Here is a 20,935-nt window from a genome sequence, read left to right on the forward strand (position 1 = left end):
GTGAATGTTTACTTGCGGACAATAATAATTGCAAGATGTAAATGAAGCTTGAGGACACATGTAATCGACTGCCATATTCCAGAAAAACTACTATTTTATCTATGAATAACATTATTATTTACCAACTGATTTTATACTTATTTCTTAACGGAATGACCCCAATTAATCAAATGTTTACATATTTCTGAAAATCACGGCCTTTTCAAATTACCTGTATAATGAAACACGCTATCAGTTGAGTCTAAAAATAAATGAGAAACATAAGACTTTTAAATATTGTCTGATTTGTATGGAGTTTGATTGATTAAAATTTGGCAAACCCAAACCAATTCATAACCCTTTGTCGGGTTATTGAATTAGAAATATAAACCAACGCTTAAACACAATTAAAAATTCGTAAACAATACGAAAAAACCCAAAAATGTTTGCTGACATAAAAAAAGAAGTCATTTCTGAATTTAATTGCATACACACTTATGATAATTTGAAAGTACAACATATTACCTTCGTATCAAAGCAATTTGAATTTAAAATTATGAACGATCTTTTATGCTTTGGTTTTGGGTTGTCTGTGTGTTGCTTTTTGTACTTTTTATTATTAATATGAAATGTTTGATAAACGTATAAAGCTTCCTCCTTAATATTCTACCACTGCAAACTGTATGTCGGTCTGTTTGTCTGTCTGTACGTCCACCTGTCAACATTTATTGTAAACACAACTTCAACTAAACCGCTTCATAGGTAGGTAAGGCTCATATGTAAATGTGCATGTGTATGTAGGGGACTATAAGATAGATAATCAAATTTAATGTTTTTACATGTTAAAACCACGTATGCGCAACTCCTCCTAAACTGCTCAGCGAATTTTGACCAAACATTACAGCAGCATATGTAGATGCGCATAAAAGGATAAAGTTACCGCCAGGGACTCCCATAGGTGATTATCCAACAGGTTTTATATGTTATAACCTCGTAAGTGCAACTCCTCTCAAACTACTCAAGGGATTTTGATGAAAATACATAGGTAGTCTGAGCATCAAATGTAGATATACATGAAGGAATATAGATTCTGACGGTAGACTGCAAGAGGGAATGGGGGAAAGTAGAACTTTCGGGATATACAGTCAATTGCATTTGAAGCAGGGCGGGGATATTCTCTTTGTGAACATGCTCACATTACTTCTAGATATTTTCAGTTTTTCGATATAAATCAGTAGTAAATCAGTATTAAACAATGACAATCTGAAATTCTGTTTTTTTTATTTCAGAATTCCAATAGATGGACTGAAAAATATAATGACAGTATCACTTAAACAGGGGACATTTTCATGGCTGTATTGTTTACCATTGCTACATTTTCTAGAAGAAAGATATGAGCCATACCAAAGTATTCCAGACGACGCAAATCATCGCGACAAAGTACCAGTGTGGTGGGGAATCGAATCAGTGAATACTTTGTTAGAAAATTTTAAACGCAAGAGACATGAAAGGTAGTAAACTGACTGTTATTTTTATTTCATTTTATTTTATTTCACCAATAAAGGGTAATGGTAAAATTACCGCACTGATTAAATCAAGGCAGTAGTCCAAACGAATAGGCTAAAAGTATGTATATGAAATGGTAATATCAGGGCAAAAACTGAAACGTTGGAAAACCACAACAATGGTCCAGACTTGGTACAGGCATTTCAAAATGAAAGGTGGTTTAAACCAGGTTTTATACCTCGCTTAACCTCCCGCTTCCATTACGGTTCATTATTTTCAACAAATTGGCGATCAATCCAATCAATCAATAGAAGTTAGGACAAATTCATGTAAGTACTTCATAGAGTACTTTATAGAGATGTAATGCTTTATAAAATTCATATAAGTACTTCATAGAGATGTAATGCTTTATAAAATTCAGATAAGTACTTCATAGAGATATAATGCTTTATAAAATTCATATAAGTACTTCATAGAGATGTAATGCTTTATGAAATCATTGCCTACATTTATTGTTTTGATTTAGTCATTCTAAAATGATTTTTTAGAGGGAGCCCAGTGATGGCCTAGGCAGCGAGTTGTACATGCCGAATTTGCTTCAAAAGTTCAACCATTAAAGAAACAAATTTAGGTTTTCTAAAAATGAATGAGTGTTTGTAATTTACTGAAGTAATAGAAATAATATACCGGGTAAATTATACAAAACGCAGTACAAACCTTAAAGTAAAGCAAACTAACTCAATGATTTGTGCATAATTAAACTAATTTGTGCCAAAACTTTATCATGAAATCTATGTATTGGTGATTAAAAATGAATTAATATTTTTGAATGTCAATTGAAATTAATTTTCTATTGAACTGAAACGAAATATTTCTTCAATACTTTCGAAAGAAGAAGTCATTTCTTAAGTCAGTGTTACCTTCGAATTTGCAGCAGAAGAGTAGCAAAAAATAAATTTGTTCTCAGACAATGATGAATTATTTCTTGCTAAAAGTACTATTTTGTGTTTATTCGTTAAGAAGGAAAAGGTTAGTTGAATATGCTTTGAATACAGAATGTATTTACTTTTTTCAAGTGACCAATTGACAAAAATACCAAATAATAACCTTTACCTTTAAACCTGAAATTTGTAGGTAACTATACATGCCGTTATCAAATACATGTATATGACCATTGATTTGTATAAAAAAACATGACTTAATTGTTAGGGAAAAAAAGTCTCACAATTATGGGAATACTGAACAAAAACCTTTACGGTTCTGGTAGTGATCGAATTTGATCTGAAAAATGTTGTGTTTTACATTACTTCTTCCGTTTTTAATGTTTTTGCATTGTACATGTGAAGACAATGGGGAGAAATAAAAAATAAAAGGAAAATACTCAATTAAACTTCGTCGTAGGATATGAAGTTTTGGAGTTCTTGATAAGTGAAGTAACATTAATTTCTTCCAAATCTATTGCGGTTTCCAAGTTTACCCACAGCAAGACCTTAAATTATTGGACAAAGTCGCTGGTATGTAGATTTGACAGATATCAACTATAAAGTTTTACCTTCTAACATATGGATTGTTTAATGCAGCTAACAAATACATTATACTTTTACTTGCTGACCTATTTCTTCACTCTTATGAGGATGACTTTATAGCTGATTTGATCAGAAAGAAAGAATATCGTTTGGCTAGATCCTTCAATCTCAGTTGCCGCTATATAGATGACGTATTATCTTTAAACAATCCTAATTTTGGGGATTTAATACATCGTCAGCCTCATATCTTGACCTACACTTAGAAATCGATGGTAAAGGAAAACTATTGACCAAACTTTACGACAAACGTGATGACTTTTCATTCAGTATTGTCAACTTTCCTTTCATCTGTGGCAACATCCCTTCGGCTCCTGCGTATGGAGTGTTCATATCACAACTCATACGTTATGCCAGAGCTTGCCGAAACTACGCGGACTTTTTGTATCGCGCTAGAAGTCTAACAAATAGGCTTCTGGAACAGGGTTATGTTGCTACAAGACTGAAGTCATCACTACAGAAGTTTTATGGTCGTCATCATGAACTCGTAGATCGTTATGATGTATCCATCAGCACCATGAAAACTGATTTATTCAACGGGTCATAGTTTGCCTTTCCTCGTTTGTCTACCCCGACTTGACTTTTTATGAGCAACTCGGCGGTAGTTTCTAGAAAAGCAGAGGGCACTTACCCTACCGGTTCACCTGGTCCATGCTCCCAGTTTTTAGTGGAGTCCGAGTTGCTCATTTACTTTTCTTACTTTGTATGTATGATTTTAGATACTTTATGTTCTTTGTTGTGTGTGTCTGTTTTCCATGTCTGGTCTTTGTCCCTGGATTACGTTCTTTTGATTACCGCTATAACCTTGGTTCCCTTGATTACTCTTGTCCATATATGTTACATAAACATGTAACGTCTCGTGGGTAATGTGTTGAGAAACATTCCCTCATCCAGTCCGAAACACATGTGTCGGCTTAGAAAGGTTCTACATACTAATAAAAAAGAACATACTACACCTTGCACACTGATACTGTTTCGTGTACGTTTGAAATTTTATTTGAGATAGTTACCGTACAACGGCGTATTTCAGCGGTTTGTCCAAAAGCGACAAAATGAATATTGCAAAATATTTACTGTAAGGCTAAATACTAATTGCACCATAATTAACAAAAAAAACAAACAAAAACAAACAAACAAAAAACAAACGTCAAATTGTTCGTATACCTTTTTGTCTAAAATCGTCAAGTTATACCCTCGGTAAAATAACCACCATACGGTACTTTGTATCATTATTTTGATAAATGAATCATTTTGTTTTCAGAAGTCCAAGAAATACTTTGAAGTTCCTGGCACCGTTTTTTGAACTAGATTTCCTCTTGGAAAGATCATTCGTTGCGGCGTTGACATTCCAAGACCTTGTGCAGTTGGCCAATGCTGCATCAGACTTATCAGTTGATGTACTTCTTGCAGCAGTGTATTACTATATTGAAAAGGGGTACCTCCTGAAATCTGAGGTAATAATTTCTTACATATCTAAATTGAACATTTATTCAGATATAACATCGCAAATGCCTGTTTATGTCTGTCAAATACAACTGAACTGAGTTTTAACTAATTGGAACAATGATTAGAGCACGACATTGGAGTATTTAAAACGTTTTTGCAAGCTTTGACACTACTCAAGTAAATGCTGGGAAACTGCAAAATTGCAAAGTTGAGTGTACAAAGTACGTTAACCTTAAATAATGAAATATTTTACTTGATTCCATCAATGAGATACCGAAGCACAAATATTTATCATCGTTAAAACATACAAGATGATCTAAATAAAGCTTGTGTTGCGGTTTGATATGCAAAGATTGCTGTTCTTGTTACAAAATTGATCTGTGTGGCAAAAATGAATTGCTTTGGTTATTTTGACAGCTCAGTCACATTTTTGACCTTTTGCAGCTTGATTTAGCTATAGTTGAAAAAAATGTAAAAAATGAAAAACTGCAAAAGAAGTTTTAAATTCACGTAGAAAATTAGTGCCCTCTACTACATGTATGATTATATATTATGACAAGAAAACGTAGAAGAGAGTAATTTTACCTATCAAATATGACATTTAGTTTGAGTGATGCAGGTAAGCGATTTACCTGAAACACTTACACAGCAAACCATTGTTTGCGATATTAATGCAATTGGTAATGATTTAGTATCCAGAAGCAACTGATGGTGGACGAAATATACAGGTTCCCAAAGGTAATCACCTGCCTAGCATAGTAGTAAGACTTGTTTGGCCGAACTTTATATCATAGATTATTTCACAAACATTTTCAAAAGAACAAATACGAAACCTCTAAACCACTGATGCTTCACCCCTCTTACCAGACATGGTAGCTTCATTGATGAGCTGCTTTTACACTCCTACTGATGATGGATTTGGGATACGTTTTTATATTTTTGTTTTGGCATTGAGTAGTTCTTGTATATATTTCATTATTATGCCCCGCGACAAACTGTCGGGGCATACTAATTTACCCCTGTCCGTCAGTTCGTCCGTTAGTCGCGCCGTGTGTCCGTGCGGATTACACATGATCATGGCTATCTCCTCGTACATTTTTGAAGTACATCTAAAAATATTTTACAAGATATTTCTGCACATGATCATTGATGATGTGTAGGATTAAAGGATTTTGATTTTCTTGAAATATTACGGAAATTGGTTAAAGTTAGACTTATTTTCATCAGTAATAGGGTTATATGGCTTGTATGGCTATCTCTTCCTCTAGTTTTTGAACTACATCAAAAATATTTTTGCATGTTGTTTCTACACATAATGATGGTGTGCAAGGTCATAGGAACTTAATTGTTCATGAAATATTACAGAAATTGATTTTCATGAAATATTACAGAACTGCGTGATAGTTGGACTTTGGAATATTACGGAACTGGGAAATAGTTAGTAATTTTGTCAGAAATATATCCCAAGCAACAAAGTTAAGGATTTGTTATGGGGGTATTAACATTTTTTATGTGTCCGTTAGTCCGTCCATTGGTCCACTTTTTCTCGTCGCAACTAGTCTGACACTACCAAACAGAATTTCATGACACTATGTGGCCAGGAGACAATATGTAGATATGCATATATTTAGGAATTTTGGATCCCCAAATTGATCCCCAAGTTTTTCGAGTTACTGGAACAGTTTGTCATTGCAAGTCTTGGAAGGATTAAGCTGAACCAACAGACCATGAGTATCACAATTTTTGGAAGGATTTCTGAATCTGCAAACCATTTTGCTTTATACTTAGTCTAAAAGACTGTTTAACGATAGTAGTCATATATCTATTTGGTTAATAAAGTTTGGTTTAAATAAACTTTACTTCATTGACAACAAATTAGAAGCATTTATAATAATAAAAAAGTAATAAGCGTGCGTTATTATGATGTAGATATTTTAATACAAGTAAGTATCATATTGGGATTCAGTATTATGGTTTTGCACAAGAGAGCGCTGTGAAGAATTTGATATATTAGTAAAAAAACCAAAGTTTTCCTTTCCTTTTTCGTCTAGCCCGGACTTGACTTTTCATGACCAACTCGGCGGTTGTTTCTAGAAAAGCCGAGGACGCTTATCCTATCAGTGAACCTGGTCCATGATGCCCGTTGTAGTGGAGGCCGAGTTGCTTTTGTTACTTTGTATGTAATATTTTAGTTATTTGCTAATCTTTTTAGATGATGAAAATCGGGAATGTTCCTTTTGTGTTCAGGCACAGAGTTCGCTGCAAACCAATAACAATTAAATTGTTTGATGTCAATGTCTTGGGTTCGCTTCGTCAGTTGGTTAATAATAAAAAAAGTGCAAAAAAAACCAAAAAAAACACGAAATTGTATGCCACAGTTACAAGCGTAAACAGAGAATTTTAATTTTTCAAGATTTTCATTTGTTAAAAATATCAACATTAAGACTGTTGACTCGTCTGTAGCGAAATTTGTCAGATGCCTTAAGGCTTCATAAGGTCACGATCTCGGAATACGTCCTTTACGCAAGTGCACATTGAATGTAGAATCAAATGCGATCCGAAGAATACATGATCGTCATAAGAACAGAACTTTAGGTCAATTGAAAGATGATAATCTTCCCTGTTCAATTCCGCAAATTGAAATTTCGAATAATAGTCCAAACTGTCACGTAGAAAGTTACAAATAAGATATTTTAACCAATTTGTCGTGTTTTTTTTTAAACGTTTATTATTGTTACTGATAAAAATGTGGCATCGTTTCTTCTTTTGACTAGTATATTTTTTTTCAAACGAATTTTGATATCAAGTTTCATTCAGATCACATATCTATCAACTTTTAGTACCTCGAAATAAACAGCTGTCAGATCCCAAAGAGAAAATAACTTTGCATTATAAACAATTTATGCATTGCAAAAATGTCTTTAAAAAAGTCACAATAGTTAATTAGGTAAAATCAAGATATGTGATCATATAGCTGTCAAATTCATCCCGTTTGCAGTTATAATACCTATCATTTAACAATACACAATGTTAATAGTGATGACGGCTGATATGCCCTAGTCATGTTGTGATTTTATTAATATCAATGAAGACCTTACAAAATCGTTGATTGAACTTTCGACTGAAATGGTTTATTTTGGCTTTTTCAGTAATCTTTTGAATACGAAATTTCTCTTCAGCCAACTTTTCTCTCGGTGATGGGTTTTGATAGTTTTGGTTTTGAGTGCTAATTTTATACAATTATGTTTTGGATTGTAATCTTCATACATATATATATATATATAGTCCCGCGGAGGGAACGACCAAAAATTTGCATCACAAATTTAACAGTTCTAACATCGTTGGGAAATTTTCAGACCTTTCTATACGTTTACATATCTTCCCTGTATCAATTTGATCCGATGGAGCAGTGTAGCGAATAGAGTCGTCACATTCTGAGACGTTGTATAATATTGATTTGTTGTGACATGCATCATTAATTTGATCCTCTATCCTACATATATATTCTGCTGAAGAGAGGTTACGCCTTGAAACACGTATACAGCATATCGAAATTTGCAACATATATGATTTCTTTAGGGTTTTCGTTGAGATATCAAATTGCTAATTACTTTTGAACAGAAATTGTAATAATAAAAATATTTCGACGCAATACTTTCTGTTGAAGTTTCTGTTTGCATATTTCAGAATTTGGAAAATTTCAAATTGTTGCTCGACAAGATTGCCGCTGCTGCTTACAGATTAAGGAACACAAAGTAAGTTAACTACATACATCTATTGCAACACCGCCTTCACTAAGTCCAGCGCCCTAGACCACTCGACCAGCTAGGCTATATAAAATATAGCTTTTGTTGGGAATTTTTCAGACCTTTCTATACGTTTATATATCTTTCCTGTATCAATTTGATCCGATGGAGCAGTGTAGAGAATAGAGGACTTAGTGCAGGCGGTGTTGCCATAGATGTCACAGCGGTACGAGTTCGAGTCCCGCGGAGGGAACGACCAAAAATTTGCTTCGCAAATTTGACAGTTCTAACATTGTTGGGAATTTTTCAGACCCTTCTATATATATATATATATATATATATATATATATATATATATATATATATATATATATATATATATATACATCACAAAATAAACATGAGAGTATATACATTTGTATATTTTTTAAAGCGCACTTCAAATGAGGTGAATGATTGCAATGCAAGTTCCTAGAGGAGAAACACATAATCGTAAATTGTTTTTGGGAAGCAATATTCTGCATCTAAATCAAACTTAAAATTTCATGCAAAATCAAATTTGTCATGACTATCATACGTAATCTTAAATTTGTTTGCAATGTACTGTATTATACCAAAACAGTCAATTCAATCAGATGAGTTTTTTTATATGAATATAATAAGCTTTGATATTGAGAAGATCATGTTAAAATAGTTTTGAAACTACTAGCGTTATAGTAATTTTATAAATATTTTACAGCAACTCTCCTGCAGATGCGAAAAGAACATTCATAATATCGAAAGAGATAGCTTTTCACAAACAGTTTGAGAAAATGTTTTTAACTCCAATGGCAACACCTATAAGAACTAAAAACTCTGCTTTGTTTGTTTTAATTGTTGATTGGTTAGCATCAACTCTTATACATTCCACCAATGCTGTTGATAAACAGATTCTTAAAGCATCACAGGTTGATTTCATTAACATATGTAACAGTTTAGTTCTTGAGCTGTGTTGGGCTGAAAGCGATACACAATCCAACAGATTAATTTGGAGCAGGGAGGAATGGATTGAGGTAAATGATTAAGTGACACACTGTAGGACATAGAACGTTACAGTCGCATTTACATTTGTGTTTCCCTTGACAATGCCAGAATCACCAATGATCTGTGGAGGGGGTTGCTGCCTATACATACCGTATTGTGTCGTGTTTATCATTATTTAATCAACTAAAAATGTGTAACATCACTAAATAATGATGTGTTTTGTTTAGAAAAAAAACCAAAAACAAAACAAAACAAATAAAAACAAAACTAAAAAACACAAAAACAAAACAAAACAAATAAAAAAAAAAACACACAAAAAAAAAACAAAACAAAAAACAAAACAAAACAAAACAAACAAACAAAAAAAAACTTTCTTTTGCATATATGCAAGTTCTGATGATTAACCTTGCCAATATACCAATGCGAAACTTTGTTTTGCAATAAGCAATGCTTATTTTTATCAATATTTGTATATATTCATTTTGAAGAAACACAACTTTCTCCATTTGTTGTGTTGCTGATTGTTAATTCGGTTTATGATTTGAAAGCTATGGAATGATGCATTTAAAGCGAAGATTCCAGAAGGAAAAGTCAAAGCTGAATACAAAAAGAAATTGGAAACAGAACTATCAAAACGCCTACAACAATGGGTAAGAAATATTTTTAAATATCTTATTATGTCTTATGAAACTTGCCTTAAAATGATTATAGAATGCTATGGTCATAGACATGGTTCAATTATTGTATAATTTTGCTTGTTTTATTTTTAGAAATCGAAAACTCAACAGGAAACACTCATCGACTTGTACTGTTCATATAATGAAAACTATGAACCTGCCTTGCAAGTTGTCATTGGTCGTTATGCTTTTCAGGTGATATTCTTAATTGCTAATTGTTAACACATTGATTATATAATGAATTCATCTAATTTAGTTTGAAAACAACATAAAACAGTACATTAGAGATTTCCACAAATTTGACGGAACTCGCCGTAACGAACGTAACTCAACTAAATGCCTTAACGGAACCTTGTGCGACAGAATGTTAAGGATGGAAGAAATTATTTATAATTAGTGCAGATGAAAATCGTGGACCATTAATATCTATTTCGCAGTTGTGGGTGGTTTCCATGCACTAGATCTCCATACTCATACTTTGTCACGGGTGAAATTATTCCTTCGTGTAATAATTTAGGATCAAAGCAATCATTCGTCGAGTCTATTCTTCATAGGTATACATATCTACAAAACGTCACAAAGTACTCCTGTCACAAGCACCAGTGTTTAACCTTTTAGTAATTGCATTATGCATTCTGAGTGGGAATGAATGTATGTCTATGTCATAAGTTCAGATATGCGATAGTCAGTGGCCATAAGACATCAGTAAATAATAGAGTAATTTATGTTCAATACTTCTAAATATGGTTCCACACAATTCCTTTAAAATGATTAAATGATGTGTAGCTTTTGCTAACAGTTTGCAAAGAAATATCAATTCTCATTTACAAATTAAATATACAATTAGTTTTTTTTTAAAATCTTGTTAGATAATAGAATTTAATAGAAGAAAAGTATATAATGGGCGACAATTTACATTTTAAAGTTTTCCCCAATTTCATAATTTTAGCGATACGTATTTTTTTCGTAACCGAACGAAAGATACGTTTGATATCATAACTCGATTTTCATTTTATTAAAAAGGCCCAATTTGTAAATGCATTACATTTATTTTGATGAGTTAAATCTTAGTTTGAGCATTATATCTTCCGTAATTTAGTCATTCCACATAGTAAAACAGACGATCCCTATCATGAAGTGCGTGTGTTTGTCAATTTAGGGGAAATCTCTAATGTGACTAGTTTTCGAAACGTTTTTTTATGACATTCAAAACTCATCATATGTAAATAAAAACAAGTTTGAAAGAGTAAACAAGGGAACCAAGATTCTAGCAAAAATAAAAAAAATGTAATCCAGGGACAAAGACCAGATATGAACAACAAATACAACAAAGAACATAAAGTAACCAAAATAATACAAAATAAAAGTAAATGAGCAACGCGGACTCCACTATAAATGGGGAGCCTGGACCAGGTGCACAGGAAGGGTAAGCGTTTCTGCTTTTTTAGAAACATTCGCCGAGTTGCTCATAAAAATCAAGTCCCCTGGAAAACTATGGCTTGTTGAACAAATTAGTTTTCGTGGTGCAGTTTGATACAACGTAACGGCCTCAGAGTTCATGATGACGACAATAAAACTTCTGTAATGATGTCCTCAATCTTGTAGCAACATAACCCTGTTTCAGACGCCTGACTGTAAGAAGTATAGCGCAATACATACAAATCTGCGTGTTTACAGCAAGCTCTGGCATAACGTTTGAGTTGAGAAATGAAAACTCCATACGCAGGTGCTGACGGGATGTTGCCACAGAAAATTGACAATACTAAAAAGTCTTCACGTCTGTCGTTAAGTTTGGTCAATAGGTTTCCTTTACCAACGATCTCTAACTATAGGCAAGACATTAGGCTAAGTTCAAAGTGTCTGTAGTATCCTTCGAGTGTTGGAAGGTCAGGTCTTACTTACCGTATCTTTTGATATGGTGTAGAAATTGCTACAATATTGTTTGTCATTCGCTTTTTGAGCTGAGCATTTTGAAAATATATGATTAACGAAATTTCATATATATTTTGACCTATGAGACAAAAATGGTTTTAAATACCTGGTTAATGCCTGTTTTAAAAAATGTGTCGTTTTGTAATTAAAAAAAAATCAATCACAAGTTCTCGATTGTATATAGATAACATTAAGGACACCGTTGTAAGTTGTAAGTTTTTTAAGTTGTAAGAATATTTTTATTTTTTCGCAATATGAAGTACCTTTTTAATTTTGTTTCAATGAACGGTTAGGTGGTTTAAGTAGTGTATTGATTTCATGTTAATTAACATTTGTAAAACTGACCAAACAATAACTGATACCTTTTGGCCTTGTTTTGTTTCTTCTTTTTTTGTCTTCATTTGAGATAGTTTTGTTCTTGCTCTTAAAGTATTTGAGTTTTCACTCAGATTTTGTCATATTCTGCTACATGCATAGATTTTTTTTATAATAAATTTTTGACATGAAATGAATAAATACTAGTTCTTGATCTGTTACCATTCCATCAAACATTTTGAGTACATTTCCCAAAGAAATAGCTAATCCTTCCATATATTTCTCATCGTGACTTCCTGATGAGAAGGTAAAATTACCTTGCCTTAAACCAAACAATTTAGGCTGTAACATCAGTAACAAATATAAATCAATTAAGCAAGTCATCATAATTGTGTATGACTGCAAATAAAAATCTGTTACATACGTGGGATTAGAAATAGCACAGATTAAATGACGTTATTCAAGAAGTAATAAATAATACAGCACACAAATGAATTACAGTTTATCAAACATCAAGACATAGTGCTGTTCAGATTTTGTGTCATATTTTAAGTTGCGGGAATATAGTGATACGATAATTAGCAGAGGCAAAAGTCTACGGAATTTTATGATATCGACTTAGACATTTTTATTAATACTCTTTAATGATCTTGATCTGCCTGTTTATCTGTCTTTCTGTAACTAACTTTGCGTCCAATGCAACAGCCAGTTACAAACGTTTTCAGTTTAACAAAAATAAATAAAATTCTTTATCGAAGTGTGCGAACAATTCAACTTAAGTTATAAGACTCGGACAAAATAGTTTACAAGGCATACAAACAAAATAACTTAATTTCCTTTGAGGAAGTTGCACGAAATATTCCTCACTGTTGAAAGAAAAATTAAATGGGACTGTAATGTAATTTTCAAAGGCTTATCATAATTATTTTTTTTCTGAATTGTAGGCTGTTTCAGTTTGTGTTAATGCGGATTCAAACATCGAAGTTATCCAAGGAAAGAAACTTATGCATTACGGAAAATTGCTCTCACATCTTTTTGAGAGAAATCTTGACCAGCGCCAGGTACAAAATCAGCAATGGTGCCTGGTACATGCTTTAACGTGGTCTCCTTTCATGGTATTTTTGAAAATGTATGGTAAGTACTCTATTTTTTGTGTGAATTGCTTTCATTATTTGTTTTGCTCTATGAAAGGATTTTGTGTATATGAGTTGAATTACAACCCCTCTACATGTTCAAAGTAGTATATATATATAAAACATATTTAAATATTGACATTGTGTTTGATTTATGTGAAAAAATATATCTGAGTGTATAATATTCCACAGTATTTTCCACCGCTTAAAATTTCAATTGATGTAGACAACTAAGGCTTAGTCTTGGTTGTATTGTTTATACGATTTGATACATAAAGTGAATCGAAAGTGTTTTCAATTTACATGAATATGTAATATAGAGTAATTGTTACTTTTGATTTTGATATTGACAAAATCGAAATCGAAAGTAGGATATTTATTTATTGGTACCCAATCATTCCAGTTTTCAATTATTTAAATGTACATTTAGTTTTTTAACTGCTTTGTCATTGATATTGCAGTTACACGTAATTTTCTTTGGAAACGCGACTGAAGTGGTCATCTTTTTAATATATCGAGATCAATAACATCTGTTTATAAGCAATTTTGACACATTGAGTTTTAAATTTTTCAGGATCAGTTCAAAACAGACAATATTTGGCTAAACAGTGCGTGGACTTTATATGTAACGTCATTGGTATTTTGAACGACATTTGCAAAGATGTGCTTGCTGGTGATATTTCAATTGATGTTTTATCAATTGTTCTTTCACAAAAAGACAGATTTCTCAGTTTTATTTGTGAAATAAAGGCATTTCACGTTAGTGATATTGAATTAGCAATCGCACTCAGAGAACGAGAGTATTCTACATTTAAGGAAACACTGATATTAATGAAGAATTTTGTGTTTTGTTGTAAACAGATACATGGTAATGCTATTATTTCAGAAGAAGCAAATGTTCGATAATTTTGAAGAATTTTATCATAGTTGATAGTTTTTGTTTTCAAATGTGCATTTACATTGTCATAATTTTATTGAATTATTAATATTAGGAACTTGTGGAAATTATATATCGTTTTCGGCAATTACGCCCCCCCCCCCAAAAAAAAAAATAAAAAAAATATCGCAACATTTGAGTTTTTAATCAAGAATGACAAAAATTGTTTCATATAACTAGATTATGCAAGATTACGTAGATAAATGCCCTGATCGTGAAAAGAAATCTACAGCGTTGCTGGTGCTATCATTATGAATACGTGTTTTTATTACATTATCGAAAATGAAAGCTTTTAAATAAGTCTTAGGTAAGTGAAAGGACTGAATATATCATCTTTCATAAGAACTGGTTAGAGGCTTCTTTTTATTCTTTGCACTAACCTAAATAGTGTTGTGGTAGAAATGACTTAACAAAATGTCTCATTTAATTTCCAATAATTGCTTTGCGGAAAAGCATTTGGAAACTTACTTACATCTTATACTCTTTTCAAATATTTAGGTATACCAGATGACACCGAGGAAACTGCAGCTGCCTTGTCTGATAACAGGAAACTAAAGTGTAGCCAATTATGTAAGGTGGCAAAAATGATTCAATGTACACCGCATGATCCTAGCAATAAGGCTAGCAATGAATCAGACAGAAGACAAAAATACGTAAAGGAAGATGAAATTCGTCTTGAAGATTATAAGCCGACACTTTTAGCTTTCAAATTTTCTCACGATGAGTTGATGATTGTCAAAGATATAGTTAAAAAGTTTGCATCGAAGTCATTCCGGAACATATGGGACAAAGTTGGGCGTGTATTGCAAGGACAAAAACACAGAAGGCTTAAAGAGAAAGACATTATTGAAGACGTCTATAAGCAAGTTATTTTTCAATGGGACAATTTATGTTGTAAACTTAGAAGCGGGGAAATGAATTTTACAGAATTCAAGGATTGTTACATATCTGAAGGTTTGAATACCCCAGACAAGTTGGTTCAAGAGCTTTTGCCATTTGATACTGCAGAGAATACTAGGCCATGGGTTACTGAAAGATTAAAGCAATATGAATACTTCAACGACACCATCAGCTGTCAAAAGGGTGCAAAGACTCTGATGGACCTAGTTGAAAAATTCCAGTTGAATATAGATTCTGCTCGTATTACAGATATAAATCGTCTGGTATGTTTAGTAGTTTATAGTATAATTTACTCATATCGGTATGTCTAATTTATACATATAAACGATTGTACTGTATTTTTTGCACACTCCAATGGTTGACCGGATACAAAATTAAATCGTATTCTTTTATTGATCACCGAGCTTAAGTGTTATAACAATTGCTACCGTAACAAAAAATTGAATGGTCGATAATTGATTTGTTTCAATTTGGTGCAGTTATTTATTGATGACACTTCAATTATAGGAAGAAATCGTTTCTTAACTGTCGAAAGGTTTGACACATTTGAACATTACTTTTATTTTGGAAGTCAAACAGTCCTGTCAAACTATTTGCAAGATATGAATTTCATCAATATTAGGTGCTTAATGTATTATTGTGAATAGAAGCTTTTTACTTGTAAGATGTCTTAAAAATATTGTTTTGTCGTTACAATATTACACAGTATCAAAAATCATTCGATAATATTATGGAAAGTTCATTTAACTTTCTTTCTTTTATATACCCATACTAATTAAACGAAATGAAAGAATAGGATAGAAGGGCAACCATGAAATGAAACGTGTTCAAGTCACTATCCAAACCGAAATAATATTTATTTGATATATCAAACTCATTTTAATAATGACCATCGAAATGATACCCTGTCAAAATTCGTTGCTTCAATTTGACCCAATTCAAAGCACTAAAGCAGTAATTGAAGACAAATTTTTTTTTCTATTAATAACGATTTTATGTATATCCAGATAACGACTAAATACTTCTTAAATGTGTATTAACCATATAATTATATATACCTTTCAGCTATATTGTTAGTTATTTAGCAGCTGAAACATTTTGAACTGACCTTCCTAAACTCATTGTAGTGTTCTTACTTTGACATCTTTACAGATCTTAAACACAATTTGTATATTATTGACTTTGTCTTGTCTATGTTTACAGGCAAAAGGAGAAGATTGTGAAATGAAAAGGTGTGATTCCGAATTCCAAAGTGCTTCCACAATTCTGAAAGGGGTAGACGAAAAAAAGATAAACTGTATCGAAATACTTGTCAAGTGTTTTCCATTGATAGAGTGGCTCCAGAAAACAATGGGTAAATCATGTTAAGAATTTTTTTGCAATTTTTAACATGCAAATTTGCCTGTAGTCTTATAAATCAATCTCGAGTGATATTTATTTCAAATATTGAGAGATGCTTATAGCAAAAATACGGTTTTGAATCTCTCACAAACCCTACTGACCAATAAAGAACAGTAAGATTGGATAATACATATTTTATAATTTGGCAAATTCGTGGCCTATATTTTCTTTTCAGCGACAGGATTAAAGGAACTGAAGGTATTTGTTGACCTAGCTAGCATGACCACTGGTGAAAGTGACATAGAAAAAGACAGAGTTCAGTTTTTGCATGCGGCTACTACTGGATATGCACCCCTAATTTTCCAGTTAAAAGATTGCAAAACAGACACAGACCTGATGAAAAGATGCCATACGGTGTGGAAGGAACTTGAATCGGATAAAAATCTACCAAATAAACTGGTAATGTTATCAAGCAATACAGTTTGATTTAAACTGCTATTTCATTACAATAAACTGTTAAATAATGATTCTGGTTATGATAATGATGACTAAAACAAACCGAATCATATCTATTTCTGAGAAAGGAATGAACTACATATGTTTAAATAATTGCACTCGAAGTATAAACTACAATGATGTCAGCAGGCCTCATACACGCAGACTTTAACTTAAACTAGATATTCATTGAAAAATCGTTATCAATATATCTAATAGTTCATTCGAAACTTCGAAACTTTAAAAAACTGTACGTTATTTTTGGAGCGATAAAGATAAACATTACGTAAGACTTCTAAAAATATAAAACAGTAGTATTAACTTATTTATTTCTTTGTGTTTCGGTTTTAAAGAAAGATACATACAAGGAACTAGAATGGCTCAAATCAGTGGAACAGTCACATGGATCTGTTGAAAAAAATTCATTGGAACAGACAGAATCTATAAATACAGACGGTGTATACGATGTTGGCAATATAAAAAGCGCTACAGATTTGGAAAGCAATGTAAGAATTTAGTACGAGCTTTATGGAAAAAAAACTTATTAAAAATTAAAATTTCATATAATTGAAAAACTCCAAATCTAATATATATCAAATTTAAAGAGGCAATGTTAAGTCGAATGATTATGCTATAAACTTCATAGTTGTAAGTGATTGTCCGATTGTGTGCTATACATATAAAGTAAACCTAAAACAATTAACGTTTTTGAAATCGGGACAATTACCCACCAATTTCATTTTGGAAATGTCTGTACCAACTGAGGACCATTTTTGCTATTTCATATTTCCCGGTGTCGATAATACCATTTGGTACATTGACCTTTAATTTGATTCTTCATTGGACCATCTGTCATACGTTTTAATATTTCCTTTATTTGCAATCTTTTTAAAGCAACTTCAAAATACCATTGCATTGAACATTTTCCATAAAAGTAATGGTAGAGAAATTGATAAAGATGAGGAAGATTTCAGTAAACCAAAGATACAGAAAATGCATTATGACCAGCTGGTAGATCTACAATCGCGTCTTATGTTAGTTGCTGGGAAAGCAGAGCAAGGGAAAGATGCCGTCGACCGTTTCATGGTGGTAGGTTATGGCCCTTGTAACTTAAAGTTTTAAGCCGGAAAAGAAAAAAAAACATTATAATTATATTGGATTTGTTTAAAAAAGGGGGTGTATTCAGCCATTGATTTATTTCAATAATGTAAGCAAACAACCATTAAGATGTTAAGAATCTTAAACAATTTTAAATTGTACAAACATGAATGGCAACTACACTTACACTTAACAACTATTCATATGAACGAGGTTTTTTTGTTTTTTATTTATTTGTTTTTCAAAAGGCAGGATTTATACAATACATGTAACCCACCACCACCACCTGACTACGATGCACAGGGGTTAATTGTAAAAAAAAATATAAATTATTTTATTTATGTCTATTTCATATTCAATTAATTGATAAACCTCATATAACTTAAATTTACATATACACATCATACATCCATTGAAACACACATACTGGACGCATTCCAAAAAATAAATGAAGAATTGCCAATTATTATCCTTATCTCTCTTTCAAAGTTTGTTTTTTGTGTTAAATTATCAACAACAATAAAATAAACTGCTCTTAGTATTGAATATTTTCTTTCTAGTAATGTGTCTTGCTAAGGCAAAATAATAACTAGGGGCCCAAAATTTTCTGTTTCATACAAATCAATATTTTTGTTACCAGTATATAAATTAAAGTTTATCATACCGGTGCGCCTGGTCCATGCTCCCAGTTTTTAGTGGAGTCCGATTTGCTCATTTGCTTTTGTTGCTTTCTATGTATAATTTTGGTTACTTCATGTTTTTTTATGAGTCTGTTTTCCATGTCTGATCTGTTGTTTTATAAAATATATATATAAAATGTGTTTTGTATGTTTTCCAGATATTTGATGCCATAGTAAGACTTGCAAATATTTATAGAAAGTTGGTTAAGGATGGTTGCGTATTGTTCAACTTTTGGCATGCAACATTTTTCTGCAATCCCGGAACACCTGCATGTATTCAGGTCCATTTTGGACATGGTGAATATATGCATACCTTAAAAGGACGAAAAGATAGCAAATTAAGTGAAGTTAGCAGCATGATACCAAAGCTGGCAAAGATTCTCGAGAAATGTCATTTGGAATGGATTGAATTTATTGATAAGAAAAGAAAGTCATGTCCTTGTTTAAACCTTTATACTATCGACCAGATTGTTATTCTTCAGCAAGAATTGGTAAAGATAGGAACAAACGAGGAACCCTCTCTTCATATTTATCCTCTTTTATCAGCAATTAAGTCTAATTGTTGTAAAGAAGACGTTATATCGGCAATGAAAGAGGCTCAAGTGGATGTGACTTCGAAAGAGACATCTCAAGAACAAGAAATGAATGAAGAAGAGCCGGATCAAATCACAGATGAAAATATTAGAAAGATAATGGATCAAGGATTTTCTTTCTTACAAGCAAAAGAGGCCATACTGTTAAATGACAATTACGGAGATGGTATTAATTGGCTAAATATATTTTTGTTACTTTGCTGCTACTTCTAATCAATGGAAATACCTTCGTTTATAAACCTGTTTTTCTAAAACAGCCATCCACTAAATACCCATTGCAAATCATTTCAAATATACTTTGGTAATGGTGTTCTAACGTTTAAAAGAATTTCCCAACACACTAGACACATATTAAACGTTCTAGTATCGCCGAAGAAATACACATGCTGGTAATAAATTCGTTTAAAGTTTTATGTCGTTCTTATTCATTATTGATGGTGTGATCACGTTTCAGATTGCCCTAAATAATTTGACAAGCGCTTATGAGTGTTAGGCAATAGTTGGTTTTCTTTTCATAAGTTAGTTAGGTACTGGTTATTATAGAAAAAATATCCGTTTAATGAACACATACAAGACCTCTAATAGTTGCTTTTCTTTTGTATGGAGGACATTTCCTTTAAACAGGTAACTATCTCCATTTTACCTTTGATATCAAAATTACTAAATTCGCTCCATAGCTTCCTCTCCACCATGAGAAAAGTAGAATCAGTAGAATAACCATTTTTATTGACACTATTTTACATATTCATTGTAGCTATCGACTGGTGTTATGATCACGAAAACGACTTCACAGGGGATGATAATCAAGCTGATGAGGTCTTTAGCGGATGGAAACGTGAAACACATTCTTTTGCAGCACTGACATCAAGACTTATTGATAATCTGGATGTTGAAAAGTATGTGTTTTATAAAAAAGTCAGCGATGTGGCGTTAAAACCAATTTATCTTTAAATGATTATTGGATACAACTCATACATTCTAAACGCCCCATATTTAGAAATGACAGAAAGGGTTACTACTACTACAGGCACTGTGTAGTCAGCCTCATGTCTTGACCTACAATTAGAAATCGGAAAACTATTGCCCAAACTTCGCGACAAAGGTGATGACTTTTCATTCAGAATTGTCAACTTTCTCTTCATCGGTGGCAACATTCCTTCAGATCCTGCGTATTGAGTGTTCATATCACAGCTCATACGTTATGCCAGAGCTTGCCGAAACTACGTAGACTTTTTATATCGCGCTAGAATTCCAACAAATAGACTTGCTACAAGATTGCAGTCGTCACTACAAAACATTTATGGTCGCCATCATGAAATCGTGGATCGTTACGGTGTTTCCATCTGCGCCATGAAAACTGATTGGCTCAGCTTTCCTCTTTCGTCTACCCCGGACTTGACTTTTTATGAGCAACTCGACGGGTGTTTCTAGAACAGCAGAGGTCGCTTACTCTACCGGTGCACACGGTCCATGCTCTCAGTTTTTAGTGAAGTCCGAGTTGCTCACTTGCTTTTGTTACTTTGTATTTATGATTTTAGTTGCTTTATGTTC

The 20,935-nt window shown here is 32.5% G+C and overlaps 1 protein-coding gene across 24 annotated transcripts in view; it reads left to right on the forward strand.

The window, feature by feature from the left end:
* LOC148613996 (E3 ubiquitin-protein ligase rnf213-alpha-like) overlaps positions 1-20,935 on the forward strand; it is a 146,888-nt gene that overhangs the window by 40,816 nt on the left and 85,137 nt on the right. For all 24 annotated transcript variants that reach the window (XM_088587701.1, XM_088587696.1, XM_088587704.1 and 21 more), the window contains 15 exons: positions 1,269-1,490; positions 4,330-4,522; positions 8,202-8,269; positions 9,000-9,312; positions 9,832-9,933; positions 10,054-10,155; positions 13,152-13,341; positions 13,915-14,208; positions 14,776-15,440; positions 16,381-16,531; positions 16,754-16,977; positions 17,367-17,519; positions 17,908-18,102; positions 18,950-19,550; positions 20,139-20,280. In XM_088587701.1, the coding sequence (XP_088443827.1) occupies positions 1,269-1,490; positions 4,330-4,522; positions 8,202-8,269; positions 9,000-9,312; positions 9,832-9,933; positions 10,054-10,155; positions 13,152-13,341; positions 13,915-14,208; positions 14,776-15,440; positions 16,381-16,531; positions 16,754-16,977; positions 17,367-17,519; positions 17,908-18,102; positions 18,950-19,550; positions 20,139-20,280 (3,615 nt within the window). The remainder of the gene's footprint in view (positions 1-1,268; positions 1,491-4,329; positions 4,523-8,201; positions 8,270-8,999; positions 9,313-9,831; positions 9,934-10,053; positions 10,156-13,151; positions 13,342-13,914; positions 14,209-14,775; positions 15,441-16,380; positions 16,532-16,753; positions 16,978-17,366; positions 17,520-17,907; positions 18,103-18,949; positions 19,551-20,138; positions 20,281-20,935) is intronic.

The sequence above is a fragment of the Perna viridis genome, chromosome 6, assembly GCF_037379345.1.
Source record: "Perna viridis isolate PV_CMFRI_1.1 ecotype Kerala chromosome 6, ASM3737934v1, whole genome shotgun sequence".
NCBI lineage: Eukaryota > Metazoa > Mollusca > Bivalvia > Mytilida > Mytilidae > Perna > Perna viridis.